General features: G+C 39.5%; 1 protein-coding gene across 4 annotated transcripts in view; it reads left to right on the plus strand.

Moving 5' to 3' along the window:
- LOC127513802 (centrosomal protein of 95 kDa-like) overlaps positions 1 to 19,276 on the plus strand; it is a 221,996-nt gene that overhangs the window by 123,566 nt on the left and 79,154 nt on the right. For all 4 annotated transcript variants that reach the window (XM_051895858.1, XM_051895859.1, XM_051895861.1 and 1 more), the window contains one exon: positions 18,792 to 18,918. In XM_051895858.1, the coding sequence (XP_051751818.1) occupies positions 18,792 to 18,918 (127 nt within the window). The remainder of the gene's footprint in view (positions 1 to 18,791; positions 18,919 to 19,276) is intronic.

Here is a 19,276-nt window from a genome sequence, read left to right on the forward strand (position 1 = left end):
GAGTGCAGGTGCATGTGATCAGTACTCTGGTGAGGGAGTGCACTGTGATTGGATGGTGTCAGAGCCTGGTGTGTCTGTGACAGGTATGTCACATAACCTGCTTTCTGGAATACCCCCCTAGTTGTATGATATGTGATCATATCATTTACAAAAAGTGCTTTTGTAGAAAGGGATCTAATATTCAGCAAACCAAGCTTTATCATTTGTTCATCTGTATTATACCTGTTTTTTATTTGTTGAACATTAATTAAATATCTACCCTTAAATGGGTTTGGGAGTTTTTTGAATTTCCTAATTCGGGGAAGGTCAGGCCTGCCCCAAACACTTTTCCAATTGTCTATGAGCCCTATGTTATTCTGCAACATCACTTTGACAGCCAGCCATTGAGTGACAACAGTCTGCTGTGTATCTCGTAGGGATGCAACGGTTCAGATTACTCACGGTTCGGTTTGTATCACAGTTTTAGGGTCACGGTTTCGGTACGGTTCGATATGTGCTACGTTCTGTAAAAAGCAGGACAATTGTCAAATAAAATAAGGACAAATAACCTAACTACACGAAAAAGCACAAATAAATACATGAGAGCTAAGATTGATTTCTTCGTCTTTTGTCGTTTGATTAACATTAAAAACACAGAGAGCAGGAATATAACTGCTGTCCCTTTAAGACATAATTCAAAGATCCAGTACACTGATACTGATACATATGCGTTGTCTGTCTCGTTGTTTGTTAGGATACTCGCTAAGATGGGCATGTTGACATAATTGACTTGAAAAAGAATTTGCACAAGGGTATTTGCGCGCTGTGACGCGGCTCTCCGTGTACGCCCTTCATATAAGTACACACACACAAGTCTCCTCACAGCACACGCAAGTATTCTTTTGCTTCTTACGGATGAATGTTTAAATTGGCAAGGTTTAAATGAGTTTATTATAAACACAGATAGCAACATGAGCTGTTCAGGTCTCACCTGCGCTCGTGCGCTATCAACACCCGGGTGGTGAAGGCGTAAATGATTGGTCATAGAGCATTCGCCACTCGCATTGAACATTTGCCCACAGTGACTGTTTTGTCCATGTTCTTTTGATCATTGCTGTTGTAACGTATTGGGAAGCCAGAATCTTTATCCATCGACTGAAATATTCATTAGCCGAATCCGCCTGTCTGTTTTACATGGTGTTGTTTTCAACAAACCATATTATAGATGCATCGTCAGGTTTCGGGATGAGCCGCGGTGCAAGCGCGTGCCGAACCGAGAGTGGAGAACCGAACTGTTCGATTTTTTACCGAGAATCGTTTCACCCCTAGTATCTCGTCACCCTGGCAAACAGGGAGGGGGGCCAGAGCACATTACAGTGTCTAACATCATACTTGCGAGTTCACACAGCTCTTTGTTATTTTTAGTGATCTCCGACTGCCAAAGTCGGACATCATTAGTGCCAACATGCACTAGGACAACCGTAATGGGTTTTTTTGTTTGTTTTTTGTTCTGTCAATTATTTGCTACAGACAGCATTAAACCATCAAAATTAAATGATTATTTATTGCTTATGAATTTGCAGGTTTGTCTATATCAAGGGTTGTCAGACTTTTTAATGGTAAGGAGCCCTAAACAGGCACAGACCCTCAACAAAACAGCTTCCATACCGGCTTGATGAATCCAATCTTCACCCATATGGAACTGGATTAAATATTTTGACTGTTCCGATCACAATCTGACCCGTAACGCTGCCTGAATCATAATCATGCACTGTTCGTTGTTGGCCAGAGGAGAACTGGCTGTCCGACTGAGCCTGGTTTCTCCCAAGGTTTTTTTTTTTTTTTTTTTTTCCTCTCTCCATTTTTGTCACCTGATGGAGTTTGGGTTCCTTTCCACTATCGTCTCTGGCTTGCTTAGCTGGGGACACTTGATATTCAACAGTGTTTCTGATCTGCCTGCATTGACACCATTGTATGTGAACTGAACTGAGCTGGACGATGACATCACTGTTTTCTCCAGAGCTGCTGTATAGATAAATGAACTAAATTACTGAAACTAATGATTTTTACAACAGAATGAATCAATACTGGACTTTCCTAAGCTGGACAATGACATCATTTTCTCCTAGAGCTGCTGTGCAGCAAAAATGATTTTCCTGTTATCACTGCAAAGGGGGATAACTAATTTAAATTTAAAATTAATTTAAATATATTAATATAATTCATTAATTTTATTAATACATTAAATTAAAAATTAACAAAGCACCACCTCTCTCATATGTATTCTGTGATTGTTGCAGAGCAGCCCAAGCCATTTCTCATCGCACTGTGTGAAATACAGACTGATCGGCAGTTCATCAATATTTGAAACAGCTTGGAAAACAGTCCAGTCTGTACAGTCAAAACAGCCCTGTAAAACCAAGGAACTGTCCTCTGACCACACCTGCACCATCCTTTCCTGCGTCTTCTCCCTCCGTAACACAGATTTATAGACAGGGAGAAGGTGTACAACATTGTGGAGGGCCTGCTATGGCTTTCATTGCTCCGTTAATAGATCCATAACAAAGGTCTAAAATCTTAACATGTCTAGAATGGCAATTGACATACTGATAAAAAACACTAAGGGTCTTCTTTAAGTCGCAGTTATTAAAAATTCCCAAGAACAAAGTTTGGAGCATCCAGCGAGATTGGTTTCACTTTACATGTCTGTGGAAATTCCCTCGGTAGAGTAGGGTCTTAGTTACACAGACAACAGTTCAATGTCAGGAGAGCAAATCCTTTCTCTTACTGTAATATCTGTACACCACCTTCAATATACAAACAGACCCTTTCACACTGATTTTTCCTCATTACCTCTCTGTCCCGATCTAAATGGAATTAAACTTTCCCCACATGCTGTAGGGAAGGGGACCAAACCTATCTATCACTAGAGAGGAATCCGAGTCTTGTGGAGTAAGCCATGTCTCAGTCAGTGCCATGTCTCTGTGTTTTGTTACTGTGGTTCCCATCATCCGTTAGTTCCACCACTTAATCCAGCCACTGTTCTTTGAAACATGATGATGTTTTATTTCATATCTTTGCGTTGCCTGTATCATATTGAGCTATTTGGTCTGCAACCATTAAAGTATTCCTACAGCGATTGATTTGGTTCACTGCCACTGTAGTGGGCTGCAGGGAAGATGTCAACCCCTTCCCTATGTTGTGTGTGGAAAGTTTATTTTTAATGGGATCAGATTCCTGTGAACAACAAACAGATGATTTTTGGATTGTTTTAAAATAACAATACCTCTTGAGGAGAACAGGGGGTAACATTAACATACAGTAACCCCACGCAGGAACTGCTTTGTTCTCTCTCACCATTTGTGCAAGGGAAGAATGATGACATTAGCATGTCATTGAGCAGGTCTTATCACCATTTTCCCGATTGTCCCTCAGTCCTGAGAGCTGAGGTGTGAACGACCACTGACTCCACTCTCCAAACAGGTTTTGAAGCCACAAAGGACACAAAATAGACACAATGGACAAAATGGAGCAAATCTTCTCCATTTCTATTAACATAAACTGTATATACTTAATGAGTGCTGTTTGTGTACATGCAAAATATACAAATTTACCTATTAAGGTATACATGAATGTATAGGTAATATTTTAACATAAGCCAATGATGTTTGGATTTTGTTTTCAGCACGATGCCTAGGTTAATCTGAAATTGGTTTGGAAAGTGAATTATGCATAGGAAAAACCTTAAAGACATTCTTAAACATGAACTTTAAACTATGCAAATCAACCTCATGCAAGAGATGGGCCGTCTAATGGCCACCTCTGACAGCATCAGCCAATCAAAACACTGGATCTGAAAGGTGTCAGTTTGCATTTCCATCCTTGACAGAAGAGATTAAGGGTATGTTTACACGAAATGATATGCTTAAAAAGTTTTTCCTTTTGAGCTTTCCACGTACAGACGACAACATTGTCAAAACAATCCCCTTCATACGAATCCGTGAAAATTATTAAAAAACGCTGTATTCTGCTGGCAGGCCATTAGATGGTGATGAAACACTATAGATTGAACATGTAATGCGCATATGCATGACATCATCATTTTCACAGATTCACGTTTTTGTTGTTTACACGGAGACCGTTTTCAAAAGCTTGCACTTTGAGACCCATTTTCAAATTTTGCTTTTTCAGGCCGCCAAAACGCCGTTATTGTGTAAATGAATGGCCAAAATGCATAAAAAGGTTTCAGTTTTTAGTTGAAAACGGTGTTGTGTAAACGGCGCCTAAAAGGCTTGTCTCTGAGACAGAAAATGGTTCCAGTTTCTGGGTTGCTGCAGTTTCCTGTTCTGGTTCCAGGCCAACTCTACACATTTGTGAAGTTGCTGTCTAAAGACTCTGAAGCTCTAAAGAAACAAGGAAGTTCTGCAAGAAGTGAATTTGGGGAGTTTGAAAACTGCAACGGATACAATGACGACAAGCTTAGCCCCCATCTTCAAAATGTCTTCTGCACCACCTTCAAAATCCTCTCATCAGAGATCCTCCAGATCTGCGTGTTCTAGACTGCCTGGATCTGCACTGACTTCAGAATCAAAAGATCCTTCTGTCTGCATGTTCCAGAGAATAAGGATTGTCTGCACAGACATCAGAACCTTCAACTTCAAGGCTGCTTCTTCTACGTGTTCCATGAACATGACGACCTCTGTGCTTCAGGAGTTCAATGTTCAGGTACTTTGTGTTCAAGGCTGTGAAACAGATTCCAACTCCTTTCTTCCCACTGCAACGCTGCCCAGCACAACCAGGCAGACATAAGTATCACTTGGCATTAGTGTATATTGTTAGTATACTGATATCAGTTAATATTGAATAATCTCTCAATTTATTTGTTAAATTCAGAATGTTTACCTTATTTCTTCTAGAGAAATCATGGTATCTTTCCATAAGATTAACTTGTGACTGCCATAGTAACATCATTCTCAATTCATTCACTTGCATTTATCAATCTTTTTGCACTTTATCCATTCAGTAGTTGTTAGTTACTCTTGTCTATCCTTTTGTTAATAAAATCCTTATATTATGTATAATCCTATTTATTATGTCTTTCTTGTGTTGATAATACAGTAAGGCCATGTTCACACAGCAGCAGAATACGGTTGTCATTCCTGTATTTGACTCCTTAATATGGTCTTTTTAGTTTTATGGACATCGCCATCTTTGAAATGACTTTGGTCACTGTCGCTATGGTTACTAGTAAGAGAATACGGGCTTGACTCTCGTTGCATGTTCATAAAGACAGTATTCGAGACGCTGCTGTAAGTTGCTGTGTGAATGAGGCATTTCAAGACTCCCATCTGTAAGTAAATGCGGCTGTCAATCCCAAAAACTGACAGTGTGAACGTGGTCTAAGAGGTTCCATAAGTTAACGATATCTCACAAATCCTTCAGATTGGTCAGAAAACAAACTTCCTCCAATTTGTGTACTTGTAATTCAGTCAAAAGTCTTCCATGATTATTCCTTACTGTCAAGGTGAAATTCCTTGGCTAGTGCCCTGGAATATAGGAAGGAATCATCTGACACTCTCACACTCACCTTAGATGGCGTGTGACCAAAAACTCAATATTAATATTAATACTAAATATTAATATTTAAGACCATAAATCACTACATGTGTGGTGCCCTCGTGCAAGGCTAATCCACAATCACTACACCACTCACATCATTCTCTTTCTATGAAACCTACACTGTAAAAAATGATTTGTCACAACTTGACTTAGTCAAGTCATCTTGTTGCATTGACTTAGTTAAGTTTAGCCAACATTAGGTGTTAAGTTCACTCAACTTATATGTAGTTGTTGCAATAACTTGCAGTAAATTGAGCCAACATACTGTATCAATTAATGAGCATTTAGAATTTTTAGTTAAGTCAACTGAAAAACATACTGGTTGAACTTAATTTTTCAAGTCTAATTAACATAAAATAGTAATTTTTCCTCAACATCATAACTTAACTATTTAAGTTTACTGGACTTCATTGCTTTGACAAGAAGTTCTGGATATCTATCTGGAACCAGATTTTTTATGAAATCAACACAACTGCAAAATCGAATCTCAGTATTTATTTTTAAACAGAGACATTGCATCGAAAAACAGACAAAGAACTATCTTGCAAAGATATAAAACACCAGAAAAACCCTCACACACAGCTCACACAAACATGTGCAAACTTCTATGCACAAACCCATCTTAGAGCCAAAATAGTACAAATAAGTCTCCTTGTCATTATGAGATATTTTCATTGCAGGAACAAGTTCACAAATTCACAATAAGCTATGTAAAAAAAACTCACATTAAACTGTTAAAAAACTGTGTCTTCAATTCCCAATTGTAGAAACATGACAAGGAAATAGGAAGCAGGACAAGGTAACAACAGTTTGAAAAATTTCAAGAATACCAATGTTATACTTAAAACAATAAGATCTAAAACAACAATGCTCTTAAACTTTAAAACAGTACAATGATTAAACGGTAGCAAGAAGGAAAAAAGATTTTGTTTGTTTTCAGTCTTATCGCAGCAACTTGCTCTTCAAAGAGTGAACTCTTGCGGTGCAAGAATCTGACCCAACTCCAATAAACAGGCGCTGTATCACTTCAAAAGTAAATTTTAATTCCTTTGGGTAGTCAAGGTTCAATGCGTACACCAGGCCCATCAGGTTCAGAAAAGCATTAGGTATGTCACTCAGGTGACGCATTACCACTTCTTCCTCAATCACCAGGGCAACGTCATTGTAGAATGCTGGGTAACACTTTAGAATAACTCACGCTATGAAGCATTAGTTAAGCATTAGTAAATAGTTAGTTCATTTATAAAGCATTAATAGACATTAGTAAGCAGTTTATAAATACACCTAATAAATGCTTTGTTCTTGATTTATAAACATATCTGTAATGTGTGTAATAGATGTATTTTCATACTTTATTAATGATCAATTTATAATTTCCAAATTAAGTATTACATTATTTACAAACCAGTTATTTAGGAGTTGTCAGTGGTTCATAAGATCATTTATAAAGTGTAAGTATATGATTAATAAACAATTTAAATGTACAGTTATGCATCTTATTATTTAGACATATAGTAATAGTTACTCAGTGTGTTAATAAATGCTTTATTAATACATATTCCTACTGTAATTCATGAAAAATTCGGGTAGTTATAAAACATTTAGTAGTTATCAGTTAACTATTTTTGTGAGCTCATCTAAAATGAGGACTATTCATGCCTTGTAAAGCTTTTATAAAGGAGATTTAAAGGATACAGAACATAGAAAAATATATTTTAAGGAAAAAAATTTAACTTTACGATGGGTAACTTGATATAAAATTAAAAGTAAACCAATTTCACAGAAAGTAAAAATCCCTGTACTCCTCCAGAAAACATAACTGTGCAGTAAAATGAAACTAAGCTTTTGCAATCTGATATAAAAATACATTTCTGTAAAGTGTAAACATTGCTGAATAAAATTTTACCAGTGCCAACACTGGGTTACAGGAGTGCCAAAATACAACAAATAATGTTTTCATAAAACATTAATAATGTAATAAAATATTTCACAGTGTCAAAACTACCTCAGTACTAACTTTAAAACATTAGACAACAGCAGTGCAGAAGATCACTGAGCCTTTAAATCTTTTTTGTAAAGCTTTACAAGTGTCACGATCACTGTCTGTTCCTGTCAGTTCCTGGACTCCATTTCCCATAATCCTTTTTGCCAATCACATGCACACTCCACACCAATCACCAGTTGCCACATACAGCTTAGCACACTACCTGGACTATAAAGGACTCACACACACACCACCTCATTGCGAAGTCTTGATTTGCCCCGGTGATCACTACTGAGCGTTTTCTTGTGGATTGTATTTTCTGTTGCCGTTGGACTGTTTATTGGACTGTGTTTGTTTGCCGCCTGCCCTGATCCTTGCCTGTTATTTGGACTGTGTTTGTTTGCCGCCTGCCCTGACCATTGCCTGTGACTTTACTCTGCTTGTCTGCCGCCTGCCTCGACCATTGCCTGTCCCTGTTTGTGTCTCTGCCTTTGCCCCTGTCTGCTTTGGTGTTTATCGTAATAAAGCTGCAAATGGATCCTCACGCCTTCGACCCATCATTACAGAAGACTTTGCCATCAAACGATCCAGCAGCTTCTACGAGCGCTTCCAGCCTTAGCATGGACCCAGCAATACGTCTCGTCCGCCTTCGGCAAGGTAATTGTACACTCGAGGACCGCATTCAGAAGTTTTTAGACATTGCCTATTTCTCTGACCTGCCTGACTGTGCCCTCATTGACTTCTTTGGCTATGGATTAAACGAACCATTGAAGGACTACTTACTTATTAATGGTCCCCGAGGGTCGTTCGTGGAATTTCTGGACTTTGCCCTGCTTACTGTTGGTTCACTTTTTACTGTGGGTGTCGCGGAGGAACGCGACACCTCGTCCCCCCATGTAATGGCTGCCTCTAAAGAGAGCATTCACAAAATGGCGGCCACAACATCATCACATCATGTCTCCGCTGATCTTCCAGAGCCAAGTCAAGTCTCCGTTGATCTTCTAGAATTACATCACGTCTCTGGATCTGTTTGGGAGCGGAGTGGGTTGCGTTCCAGTGTGGCTGATCCAGCGCTGACTTCAGTACGAGCGGCTGGCATTCCTAAGCCTCCGCCGGCCGCTTCACACTCAAGCTCGCCGGCCGCTACGCACTCAAGCTCGCCGGTCACTACGCACTCAAGCTCGCCGGTCGCTACGCACTCAAGCTCGCCGGTTGCTACGCACTCAAACTCTCTGGATGCTATGGACAAGATGGCCGCTTTGCCAGTGTCTGGCAACATAGGGGTCGTTCCAGCCAGTGAGTCCACTCCAGAACCAGCTCCAGCCCGTGAGTCTGCTTCAACCCGTGAGCCCGCTGCAGCGCCCACAGAGGAGGTAGGCACAGAGCCACCGCCTCAACCACGTAAACGGAGGAGGAGGAAGAAGAAGGCTTCCTCCATCCCTCAAGGCCCGGAGGCCTTCCCAGAGCCTGCTGTAGGCCCGGAGGCCGTCCCAGAGGCCGCTCCAGTCCGTGAGTCAGTCCCAGAGCAGCCCGCGCTTCCTGATACGGCCACAGAGGCCGTCGCCGAGCTCCTCGCCCTGCCGTCGCCAACCGAGCTCCTCGCCCTGCCGGCGCCACCCGAGCTCCTCGCCCTGCCGGCGCCACCCGAGCTCCTTACCCACGAAACCGCCACGGCCTCCGTTGAATTCCCCAAGAACTTTTTGGGGGGGGGCCATATACCTGAGGGTGGGGAGCTTGTGGGTGGGGACCCTGCACGGCCGCGATCATCAGCGGCCTCCGAATTGCTTGAGCTTGTGGGTGGGGACCTTACACGCCCACGGCCTTCAACCGCCTGTAAACTGCTGTGGCCAGCTACGGACCCTGACCTGCCATGGTCGCCCAAGCCACCTGACCTACCGTGGCCGCCTAAGCCACCTGACCTGCCGTGGTTGCCCAAGCCACCTGACCTGCCGTGGTTGCCCAAGCCACCTGACCTGCCGTGGTTGCCCAAGCCACCTGACCTGCCGTGGGCGCCCAAGCCACCTGACCTGCCGTGGTCTCCCGACACTCCTGACCCGCCGTGGCTGCCCGTGGCACCTGACCCGCCGTGGCTGCCCGTGGCACCTGACCCGCCGTGGCTGCCCGTGGCACCTGACCCGCCGTGGCTGCCCGAGTTCCTGGACCTGCATTGGAGACCCCGTTCCCGTCTGCCAACAGGTCTCCAATGTACCCACCCCCCCTCCCTATCTGTGTCATTTACGCCGCGAGGACGCGCCTTCCGGAAGGGGGGCGTTATGTCACGATCACTGTCTGTTCCTGTCAGTTCCTGGACTCCATTTCCCATAATCCTCCTTGCCAATCACATGCACACTCCACACCAATCACCAGTTGCCACATACAGCTTAGCACACTACCTGGACTATAAAGGACTCACACACACACCACCTCATTGCGAAGTCTTGATTTGCCCCGGTGATCACTACTGAGCGTTTTCTTGTGGATTGTATTTTCTGTTGCCGTTGGACTGTTTATTGGACTGTGTTTGTTTGCCGCCTGCCCTGATCCTTGCCTGTTATTTGGACTGTGTTTGTTTGCCGCCTGCCCTGACCATTGCCTGTGACTTTACTCTGCTTGTCTGCCGTCTGCCTCGACCATTGCCTGTCCCTGTTTGTGTCTCTGCCTTTGCCCCTGTCTGCTTTGGTGTTTATCGTAATAAAGCTGCAAATGGATCCTCACGCCTTCGACCCATCATTACAACAAGGCATGAATAGTCCGCACTTTAGATGAGTTCACAACAATATTTAACTGACAACTACTAAATGTTTTATAACTACCTGAATTAATCATGAATTACAGTAGGAATATGCATCAATTGAATGTTTTGGCACAAATGTCTTTGAAATTTGTTGTGGTTTGTTAGTTTTAACAGTAAACTTGAAAGGAAAAGACTTGATGACGTTATTAAGGTCATCTAATGTGAAGTACCTTTTGGAAATAAGGGACTTTATGCAAAGGCTTAACTCTGTTGGTACTATACCTTCAAACAGGTCATGCATAAAATCTGGTGGAAACCCTTGAACTGTCTGGAAATAATTAAGTTTATCAAGAACACAGTCTCTTTACTCCATCCAGGGAAACCAGTGAATTCACCTTCAATTCCTCAAGGGTCTGTTTGTGAGTTTCAGTCATCCTGAGTGGAAACACCCCCTCTCTGACTTGAAGTCAATATCCTTGCGACTAGCTAGGCAAAATCTGCAGAATTTATCAACATTGAAACTTTCTTGGAAGCCAGCTACCGAGTGGGCCCCCAAGTTGTCCGCTGACACATACAACACAGAACCCTTGACACTTGTTCCTAGTTTTTGAACATACAATCCTTCCTCTTCAAGGACTTGAATGTCCCTAATCAGTGGTTGAAAAATGGCATCATAGCCATAATTCTTTACATCATTGCTATTACACAGACAAGCCAGAAAAATTGATTGTACTGAAGACCTATACTGTGCTGGCAATTTTGATATCACCCAATACACTGCACAGACCTTATGCTTTTTTTTTATGTTCCCAGTGGGTTACATACCTCATAATCATTTATATACATCCCAAGTGCAATGCTCAGGCAAAGGATTCCCTTTGCAGTACAGTCCATCTCTGTATGTTTTAATCTGACCGGACTGGTCAGCAGTTTCCTGCAGGATTTTATCCAAAATGTGATCACGGTTCAACAACTCTGTCAAAACTTTCAAAATTGGAACATAAAAAAACTTTTTTTGGGAGGACGATTCTAAAACATATTCAACTGGCTCAATTACTTTGAAGTTGTCCTTGTAATAAGTGGTTCTTTTGTATTCGGTTGCAAAAGGGCCACTCTTTGAAAGGGAAGTTAGGGGATTTGTTTTTTTGACTATCTCAGCTAAGGCAGCAGTCACTTCATTGGTTAATACACAATTGTGCTTAACCAATACACTTACAATTATTCTTAGAGTGAACTCTTGCACAATTGAATAAACACTGCAAAGCTCATTTACAGTTTCCTGTGTGGTGGCTTTTGAGACATGTAGAGTTGTTTGCATGTTTAATCAAATCCTGTAGGTCTTGGACATCTATGTCACTATCTACTGTTGAGCAATCCGGGCTGATTGAATGGATTTCAGAGTCTGCACTTTCAGGGTTTGAATCACCAGGAATGCAAGTTTGATACAAGTCTGTTCGAAAATCTTTCAAAGTGCTGTGGTGATGTTTCCTACTTTTATGAGCATGGAAAGTGCTGTACACACTGGTCTGGAAACTACAGTCTTGAAAGAGGCACCTCACTGACTCTTTTTAATGTGTGTTTTAAGATGTGCAAAATACTGTGAAACACTGCAAGCCTCTGAAAAATTACACAAGTCACAGCTCACATTTGATGTTGCTTTAAGAAATTTTGAGGAGGCTTGAACACACTGACTATGGTCGCAAGTTAAATGCTTCTTCAGAGACAGTTCACTCCTAAATATGCATATACAATCTTTATAGATGCATGGGAGTGGACAGTGACTTGCCTGATGGCAGTGTTTCAGCTTGTAATGTGTGATTAGGGTACACTGGTTGGGCGAGGAAAATCTACAAATCTTGCAACACCACCTCATCGATATGGAGTTGTGCTTCCACTGTGCTTGCACTGTACTGATCCTGCAAATAAAATAACAAAAAAGTCAAACTCCAGCCAAGTACACATACACATTTTACATGCAGAAATATTCACTGAACATCTTACATCCCAAATACAATGAGGGAAAAAAATATCAACACTTTTTATTTTTATGGCTGGGTGATACATTTAATATTATAGTGTTGATGTTGCTGGCAATATAAAATTGAGCAATGCTGTAAATTTAGCTTTTATTAGGTGAAATTTTTTTCTACAAATAACGTAATTCTGAATTTCATGATTCCTTGGGCCTTCACAGTTAACACAAAAGACATAAAAGTTTAATGATGTGATTATTAAACTACAAAAAGTTGTGACATTACATTAATACAAGATCAGCACGCAAGTTAGCTATACAGAAGACACACCGTTTCCACGTGCTCAAAAATATTCAGATGGTAACGTTATGTAATTTGAAAGAATAACAACTGAGTGTTTAAGAAACAGAAGTCAATCAAGCATTTTTATAATATAACAACAAATTAGAAGTAAATGTTGTTGCAACCATGTATAATAAAAATGCATATTTCTCATATTAAACACAAATATGGACTGGCGGCGCTGCTTCAGATATTACTGGTCATTCTGTGTTTCTATATCCGTGTCCCAATTAAGGGGCTGCGTCCTCCGGAGGTCGCATTTGAAGGCTGCATACGTCGTCCAGTCGGTCTCATTTAACGGTAGATTGCAAAGTAATAAAAAAATAAAGTATTTTACACTTCACGAGGAATAACAGTCAATTTTATTACGGTTATTTTTCTTAAATGAGACCGACTCGATGACGAATGCAACCTTCAAATGCGACCTCCGGAGGGCGCAGCCTCTGAAATGGGACACAGCTTATGATAAAAGCTAACGATAATGAGATCCGATTAAGAACACGCTAAAATGTCACTTATATGTACACTTTTTTATCTATTTATCAATATTAACTTACAATAGTCAAAGACGACTTCTCATTCTGCTCACATCTCGACAGCGGTATATTAAACTGTCTTAGTTCGCAAAGTGTGATTGCCTGAAATCAAAACGCGGATGGTGAGCGCTAACGAAACAATCCTAAATTAACATTAAATAAAGCACAAATCAGGGTATACTTACTCATTTCATTATTTGCAGTCCATAAAGTCCATCTGTACTCGTTCAAACGCGGGCTCCTTCATCATCTTTTCTTGCATGTTCAGCAACTTCTCGTGCAGAAAATGCGAATGGTGCGTCTGTCTCAAATTCGGTAAAATAGTACGTCATCATGACGTACAGTTTCTGGCACATGCGCATTTGAAAGAAAATTGACAGAACTTATGTTTTGTTGTTATATGAACACGTTATTTAAAGTTTTCAATTCCCCTTAAGTTGAGGTTGGTATAACTCATCCTATTGTGTAGTGAGACACTGCAAGTTGACGTGACATGATTTTATTTGTCCACCTGACTAAAACCCAGAATCATTTTTTACAGTGTATAAACCACATTCACCGTTTCTAATTCGATAGCAACACTAACTCTATAGCGGTAGACGAGAAGACTGCAATTATTTCTTATTTACTAGATTACAATCAAATTAATTTCCCAAAACATTTTGTTTCTGTCCTTTGTGCAGCATTTTATTTTTTCTGCACAACTGCACGCTCGCGCAGCCTAGAGGGAACATTGCTTACATGTACTTACTATAGTAAAAACAGTAAATCCTGCATAATTGCAAGCAACTAACCCTAAACCAAACCCTGATCCTACAGTAAGTTGTTAATTAACATTACTCAGTACTTAATTGTATAATTACACTGTAACAATGGCACCTTAAGATAAAGTGTAACCTTATTTTTCTTTAGACCGCATTAACTGCGTTTATGAAATCTAATACAAACTAAAGACTTTATACAAAGATCGTGATCATTCAAAGTGCAATGTGCAATATGGCGGAATAAGTCCTGCCATCACTGCAGCTGCCGTTAGAAGCTCTGGTTGCTATAGAAACAGTCAGTGTTCTGAGACATGCACTTAGGACTGTACATGTGCATTGGCTGGTCCAGCCTTAAAAATTATTTTTTTGGAGAACCAAAATTTATGAGATGGTTGTTGTCAGACTTCGTTGGTGAATTCAAATATGAAATTTAATCATAAGCTTGTTGAAGAGCTTTGGAGAGTTTAATGTTTCCCCATACAAAGAGATAGGAGCTGTACTTGCATGACTGAGTTAGCTGCCTGAGAGGCATTTCAAAGATAGCCGCAGAGTGAAATGACTTTCTTGAAAGGGACTTTGATATAAACACAAATTTGAGCTTAAACTTAATTATTAGACTTTCACCTTTTTGTTTGAATTTCCCCTATCAAAATAATACTGAAAAAGAATTGTGTTCATGGAAGGACACCAAGAAGGAAACCACTGCTCTCTCTCTCTCTCTCTCTCTCTATATATATATATATATATAAAAACCTTACCCAAGACCACCTGTGGTGCTCCTAGATTTACTGCCACCATTAGGTTGTGGCTGCTAAAGGAGGACCTACAAGTTACTAAATTACTATTTTCACTTACTTTTTCCTGCCTGCACTATGAATGATTATTTAGTCTCTTCAATTACAATTTGAGTAAAACTATTTGTAAATTATTAATTTAATCAGATTGTGTTTTTATCACACATTTTATGAGAAATCAAAGGGTTCACAAATGTTTTTCTAACAGATGTCTTTGGGATATTTGCACACTGAACTGCGATTTGATTTTCTTTCTTGCATCTCTTTGCATACTGTGTTATTTTTATTTAACCATTTATTGCCATGGTTAAAATACAGCCTATATGGATTTGTGCTGTTTGTTGATTCTCATATGCAAGTGAGTGCTAAGTGTTATGAATAGCTGTCTTTTGAATTTTGATCCTTCTTGATCTCAGTGTCGATCATTCTCTATTAATCACCTGTTTAGAAACTGGTTTAAGTCCTACCTCTTAGATCTTAAGCAGTTTGTTACTATGGGTGGATGCAGGTCTAAGGTTGGTTTGGTGCAATCTGTCATTCCTCAGGGATCAATATTGGGCCCTTTACTCTTTAGCATTTAGATTTCTCCCCTTGGTCAACTCTTAAGATCACTCAGTCCTAATTTTTAATTTTTATGCAGATGACACCCAGATTTACATATATTCAGAACCCGATGATAAAGTGGCTGTGTCCTTTCTTCTTACGGTATTTCTGAGAAAAAAATGGATGTCTCAATTTTTGTTGTCTTAACAGTGACAAGCCTCAGGTTATGCTCATTGGCTCACCCCACCAGCTACGTAAAGCTGGGTATTTAACCCTCTGGAGTCTGAGGATTTTTGGGACCCTGGAGAAGTTTTGACATGCCCTGACATTTGTGCTTTTTTCAGTTGCTTATAAACATATTAATGGCAAAAGTGTCATTATACTGTATTCAGCACGAACTAGGCTACCATAATATGTGAGCAACATGTATGTACATGTTTGTATTTTTGAGAGAATAACCTTTATGCGTGGTTATTGAAAAAACAAAAAACTTAAGTCACTGAAATACGGCCACAAAACAAATACTAAATATGTGTTTACAAGACTTCTGGGTATTGGAGGTTGTAGACTAGAATTTTTGCTTCAAAATGATGTAAAAATTATCCTGCCTACTCATTCATATAAAACAATACATTGATTTAAATTTTGTAAGACACTTTTTGTCAAGAAAGACATTATGTGGGAGATATGAATGTTCATGAATAATGCTGTGATTCACACCTGAGAAGACAAATACCCGCATAATGAGCCCTTTCAGTCAGGTAGGCTATGTGAGAGGAAACTAAAAAAAATATTTTTTTTGGTAGTTTATTCAAAATATAGTTAACAATATAAATGAGACACGTTTTGAATAAATGAGGGCACATTTTGAGTATAGAGTTTTACCTGGAAATAAATCCTGTTCAAATATATAAGTGAACATCACTTACCTGGCATTCCTGCACTGGAGAAAAAAGAAGAAGAAAAAAAAAACTTTTGTGCTTCCAGTCAGTGATCTCACCATTATATTCATTCAGAATGTCCAGTGTGGGCCAATATATGGTCACTGTGATTCTCAAATCTGTGATATAAAAGGAAAAACCCTCTGTGAGCATGCTGATAACAGGATCATATCAGCTATTGTATTAATTGTAATATAATGTCCACTCTTAACAGAAAACATGATTTTTGTGATGTTTGCATGCATGTATTTTTGCACATCATGTGAAGAAAATGTTGTATAGGCATAAATTTCAAATTACAGTACCAGTCAAAAGATTGGACACATTACTGTTTATAATGTTTTTGAAAGAAGTCTCATGATCATCAAGCCTGCATTTATTTGATCAAAAATACAGGGGGAAAAAAAACTGTGAAATTATTATTAAAAAAATGTTTTTATATTACCCAATATGGCAATTTACTAATGTAAGTTGTGTGTAGTAAACGAAACTGCACGTCGATCTGCCCCATTAATTCACACTGAGACAAACAAAACTTGCAGGATTTATATTTAAACAGTTTTTTTTTTGCGGTTTAATATTCACAGACACTATATCGCGATTAGAATAAAGAACCTAAAGGGGGGGTGTAATGCTATTTCATGCATTCTGACTTATTTACACTGTTAAAGAGTTGGATTCTCATACTAAACATGGCCAAAGTTTCAAAACACGAGTTGGACGTATGACAGAGTATTTCTGTGCTAAATCCACTACTTCCGGTTTCGGTACAGGATTCAGAGAGTTTTTTTGAGTGTGTCCTGTATGACGTCAAAAGAGAGCGGAATTCCTTGTATAGGCACTTCTCCCCTGATAAGCACACACATCACCCAGAGCAAGCGCACGTCCATCAACACGCTTCGTTCTGGGATACGGAAGCCGAGAGATTTTTCAACAATGACTGTGTCCCAACTCAGGGGCTGCACCCTTTGAAGGCTGCATACATCATCGAGGCATTCTCATTTAATAAAAATAACCGTTAGATTGCAACGTAAGAAAGAAATTACAGTATTTTACACCTCACAGTGAATATCAGTCAATTTTATTACTGTTACTTTTCTTAAATATGACATCCTTGATGAAGTATGCAGCCTTCAAATGCGACCTCCGGAGGACACAGCCTCCAAAATGAGACGCAGCTCCTGTCACCAAAGGAGTGCGTTTTTGGTTGTGAGGGAAAGATTACCTTTTTCGATTTGACTTACAAGATTTAAAACCTGACATTTCAATGTTTCTTTAGACATATGTCTCATTTTTGTGTCATTAGTATTCACTAAGTTACAGTTCATTTTCTGAGGGTGTATCAGATTGGACTTCATTCAGAGAGAGACGACAGATCATGCATCATGTTAGTTTTCTTTATTTTGCAAAAAGCATAACATTTTGTTTTTAACTCAAATAATTTGTACACAAATAAAAGAATACATTTCACAGATTAGAATGGTATATAACTCTTAATTGATATGTCCAAAATTGACAGAGTATTTTTAGTCTCTTTCACACTGGTAAGAAAAAATCAAGATGGTATCGCTGGCGATACCGCCAACTCCAGAGTGTTAACCTTAAATGTGGATGGCTCTATTATGGAGTTTCAAGCAAAACTAAATTTCAGAGTGATATTTGATGCCAATTTAACATTTTATCCTCATGTCCAGAATACTGTTAAAAAAAATCATTTTTCATCTTAGAAACATTGCCAGACTAACGCCACATGTTGTCATTCCTTGTGGCTAAACAGTTGATCAGCATTTTTGTATTTTCCCGCATTGATCATTGCAATGCTGTACTGGCTGGGGTCTCAAAAACTACCATAAATAAATGACAGTTTGTGCAAAATTCAGCTGCTAGAATCCTGACTAGGACAAGAGATCACATCACTCCTATCTTGGAGTCCTTGCACTGGCTCCTGTCAGGTTTTATGTTGACTTGAAAATTCTCATGCTTACCTGCAAGGCTTTGCATGGTTCGGCTCCTCAATTTGTCAGAGCTCTTAACCCCCTACACCCCAGTAAGTGATCTCCACTCTGAAACTTGTCTTTTAACTGTTCCGCCGTTGAAACTGTATCACCATTGGGTGATAGAACTTTCTCTTCATTTGCTCCGAAACTGTGGAACTCTCTGCCCTCTGAGATTAGACATGCAGAATCTCTTGGTGTTTTAAAATCTTCAGTTAAAACTCACTTTTTTAGGGTAGCTTTTATTTGATTACTTTGTAATTGTTTTTATTCTATACTGTTTTCTTCTTGAATTGTTTTGATAGCATGCTTTTTCATTTTAATTGTGTATCAGAATGCATTTCTCTTTCATGAATGCATTTTTCTTATATGAATGTATTTCTCTTTTATTCTTGTAAAGCGCTTTGAGATGCAACTTTTAAAGGTGCTATAGAAAATAAAGTTTATTATTTGTGTTAAATTTTCTCTCTTATTTACACAAAACATTAAGCCAAAAACCTTAAGATTACCTTAATATGTACAAATCTAGTTATTACTGTTTGTTTTTTTTTGTTTGTTTGTTTTGTGTGTGTGTGTGTGTGTGTGTAGGAGCTTGAATACTACCAGGCAGTGTGTAGAGAAGCTCCTTCTGTTCCCAGATCCTGCATCAAGTCATCTTGCTCTCGATCTTCCCGAACCAGACTTCAACAGACAGCCAGAAAAGACACACATTCCTGTAAGACAGCAACCAATGAGAGAGCACACACACACACACACACACACAAGCTGGCATGTACTGTATAGTTTACGAGGACTCTTCATAGGCACAATTGTTTTATTCTGAGTGATCTTTTTTTTTTTGTCACCAAAAAGTGAAGATTTTCACTGTTCAAGAAAAAAAAAAAAAACCGGTGCACTTATTTGTACCGAGAATTTTCGGTACGTGTCTTTCGGTTCGGTACACGTGTACCGACGAATACAGTTGTAGCCCATTAACCACTTTTAACGACCATTAACCACCAATAATTGCAATAAGCTCTGTGTTTTGTTACTTTTGATAAGAAACAAAGTGTCATCACTCAAATTCTGTCCAT

Source organism: Ctenopharyngodon idella, chromosome 6 (assembly GCF_019924925.1).
Source record: "Ctenopharyngodon idella isolate HZGC_01 chromosome 6, HZGC01, whole genome shotgun sequence".
In the NCBI taxonomy this organism is placed as follows: domain Eukaryota; kingdom Metazoa; phylum Chordata; class Actinopteri; order Cypriniformes; family Xenocyprididae; genus Ctenopharyngodon; species Ctenopharyngodon idella.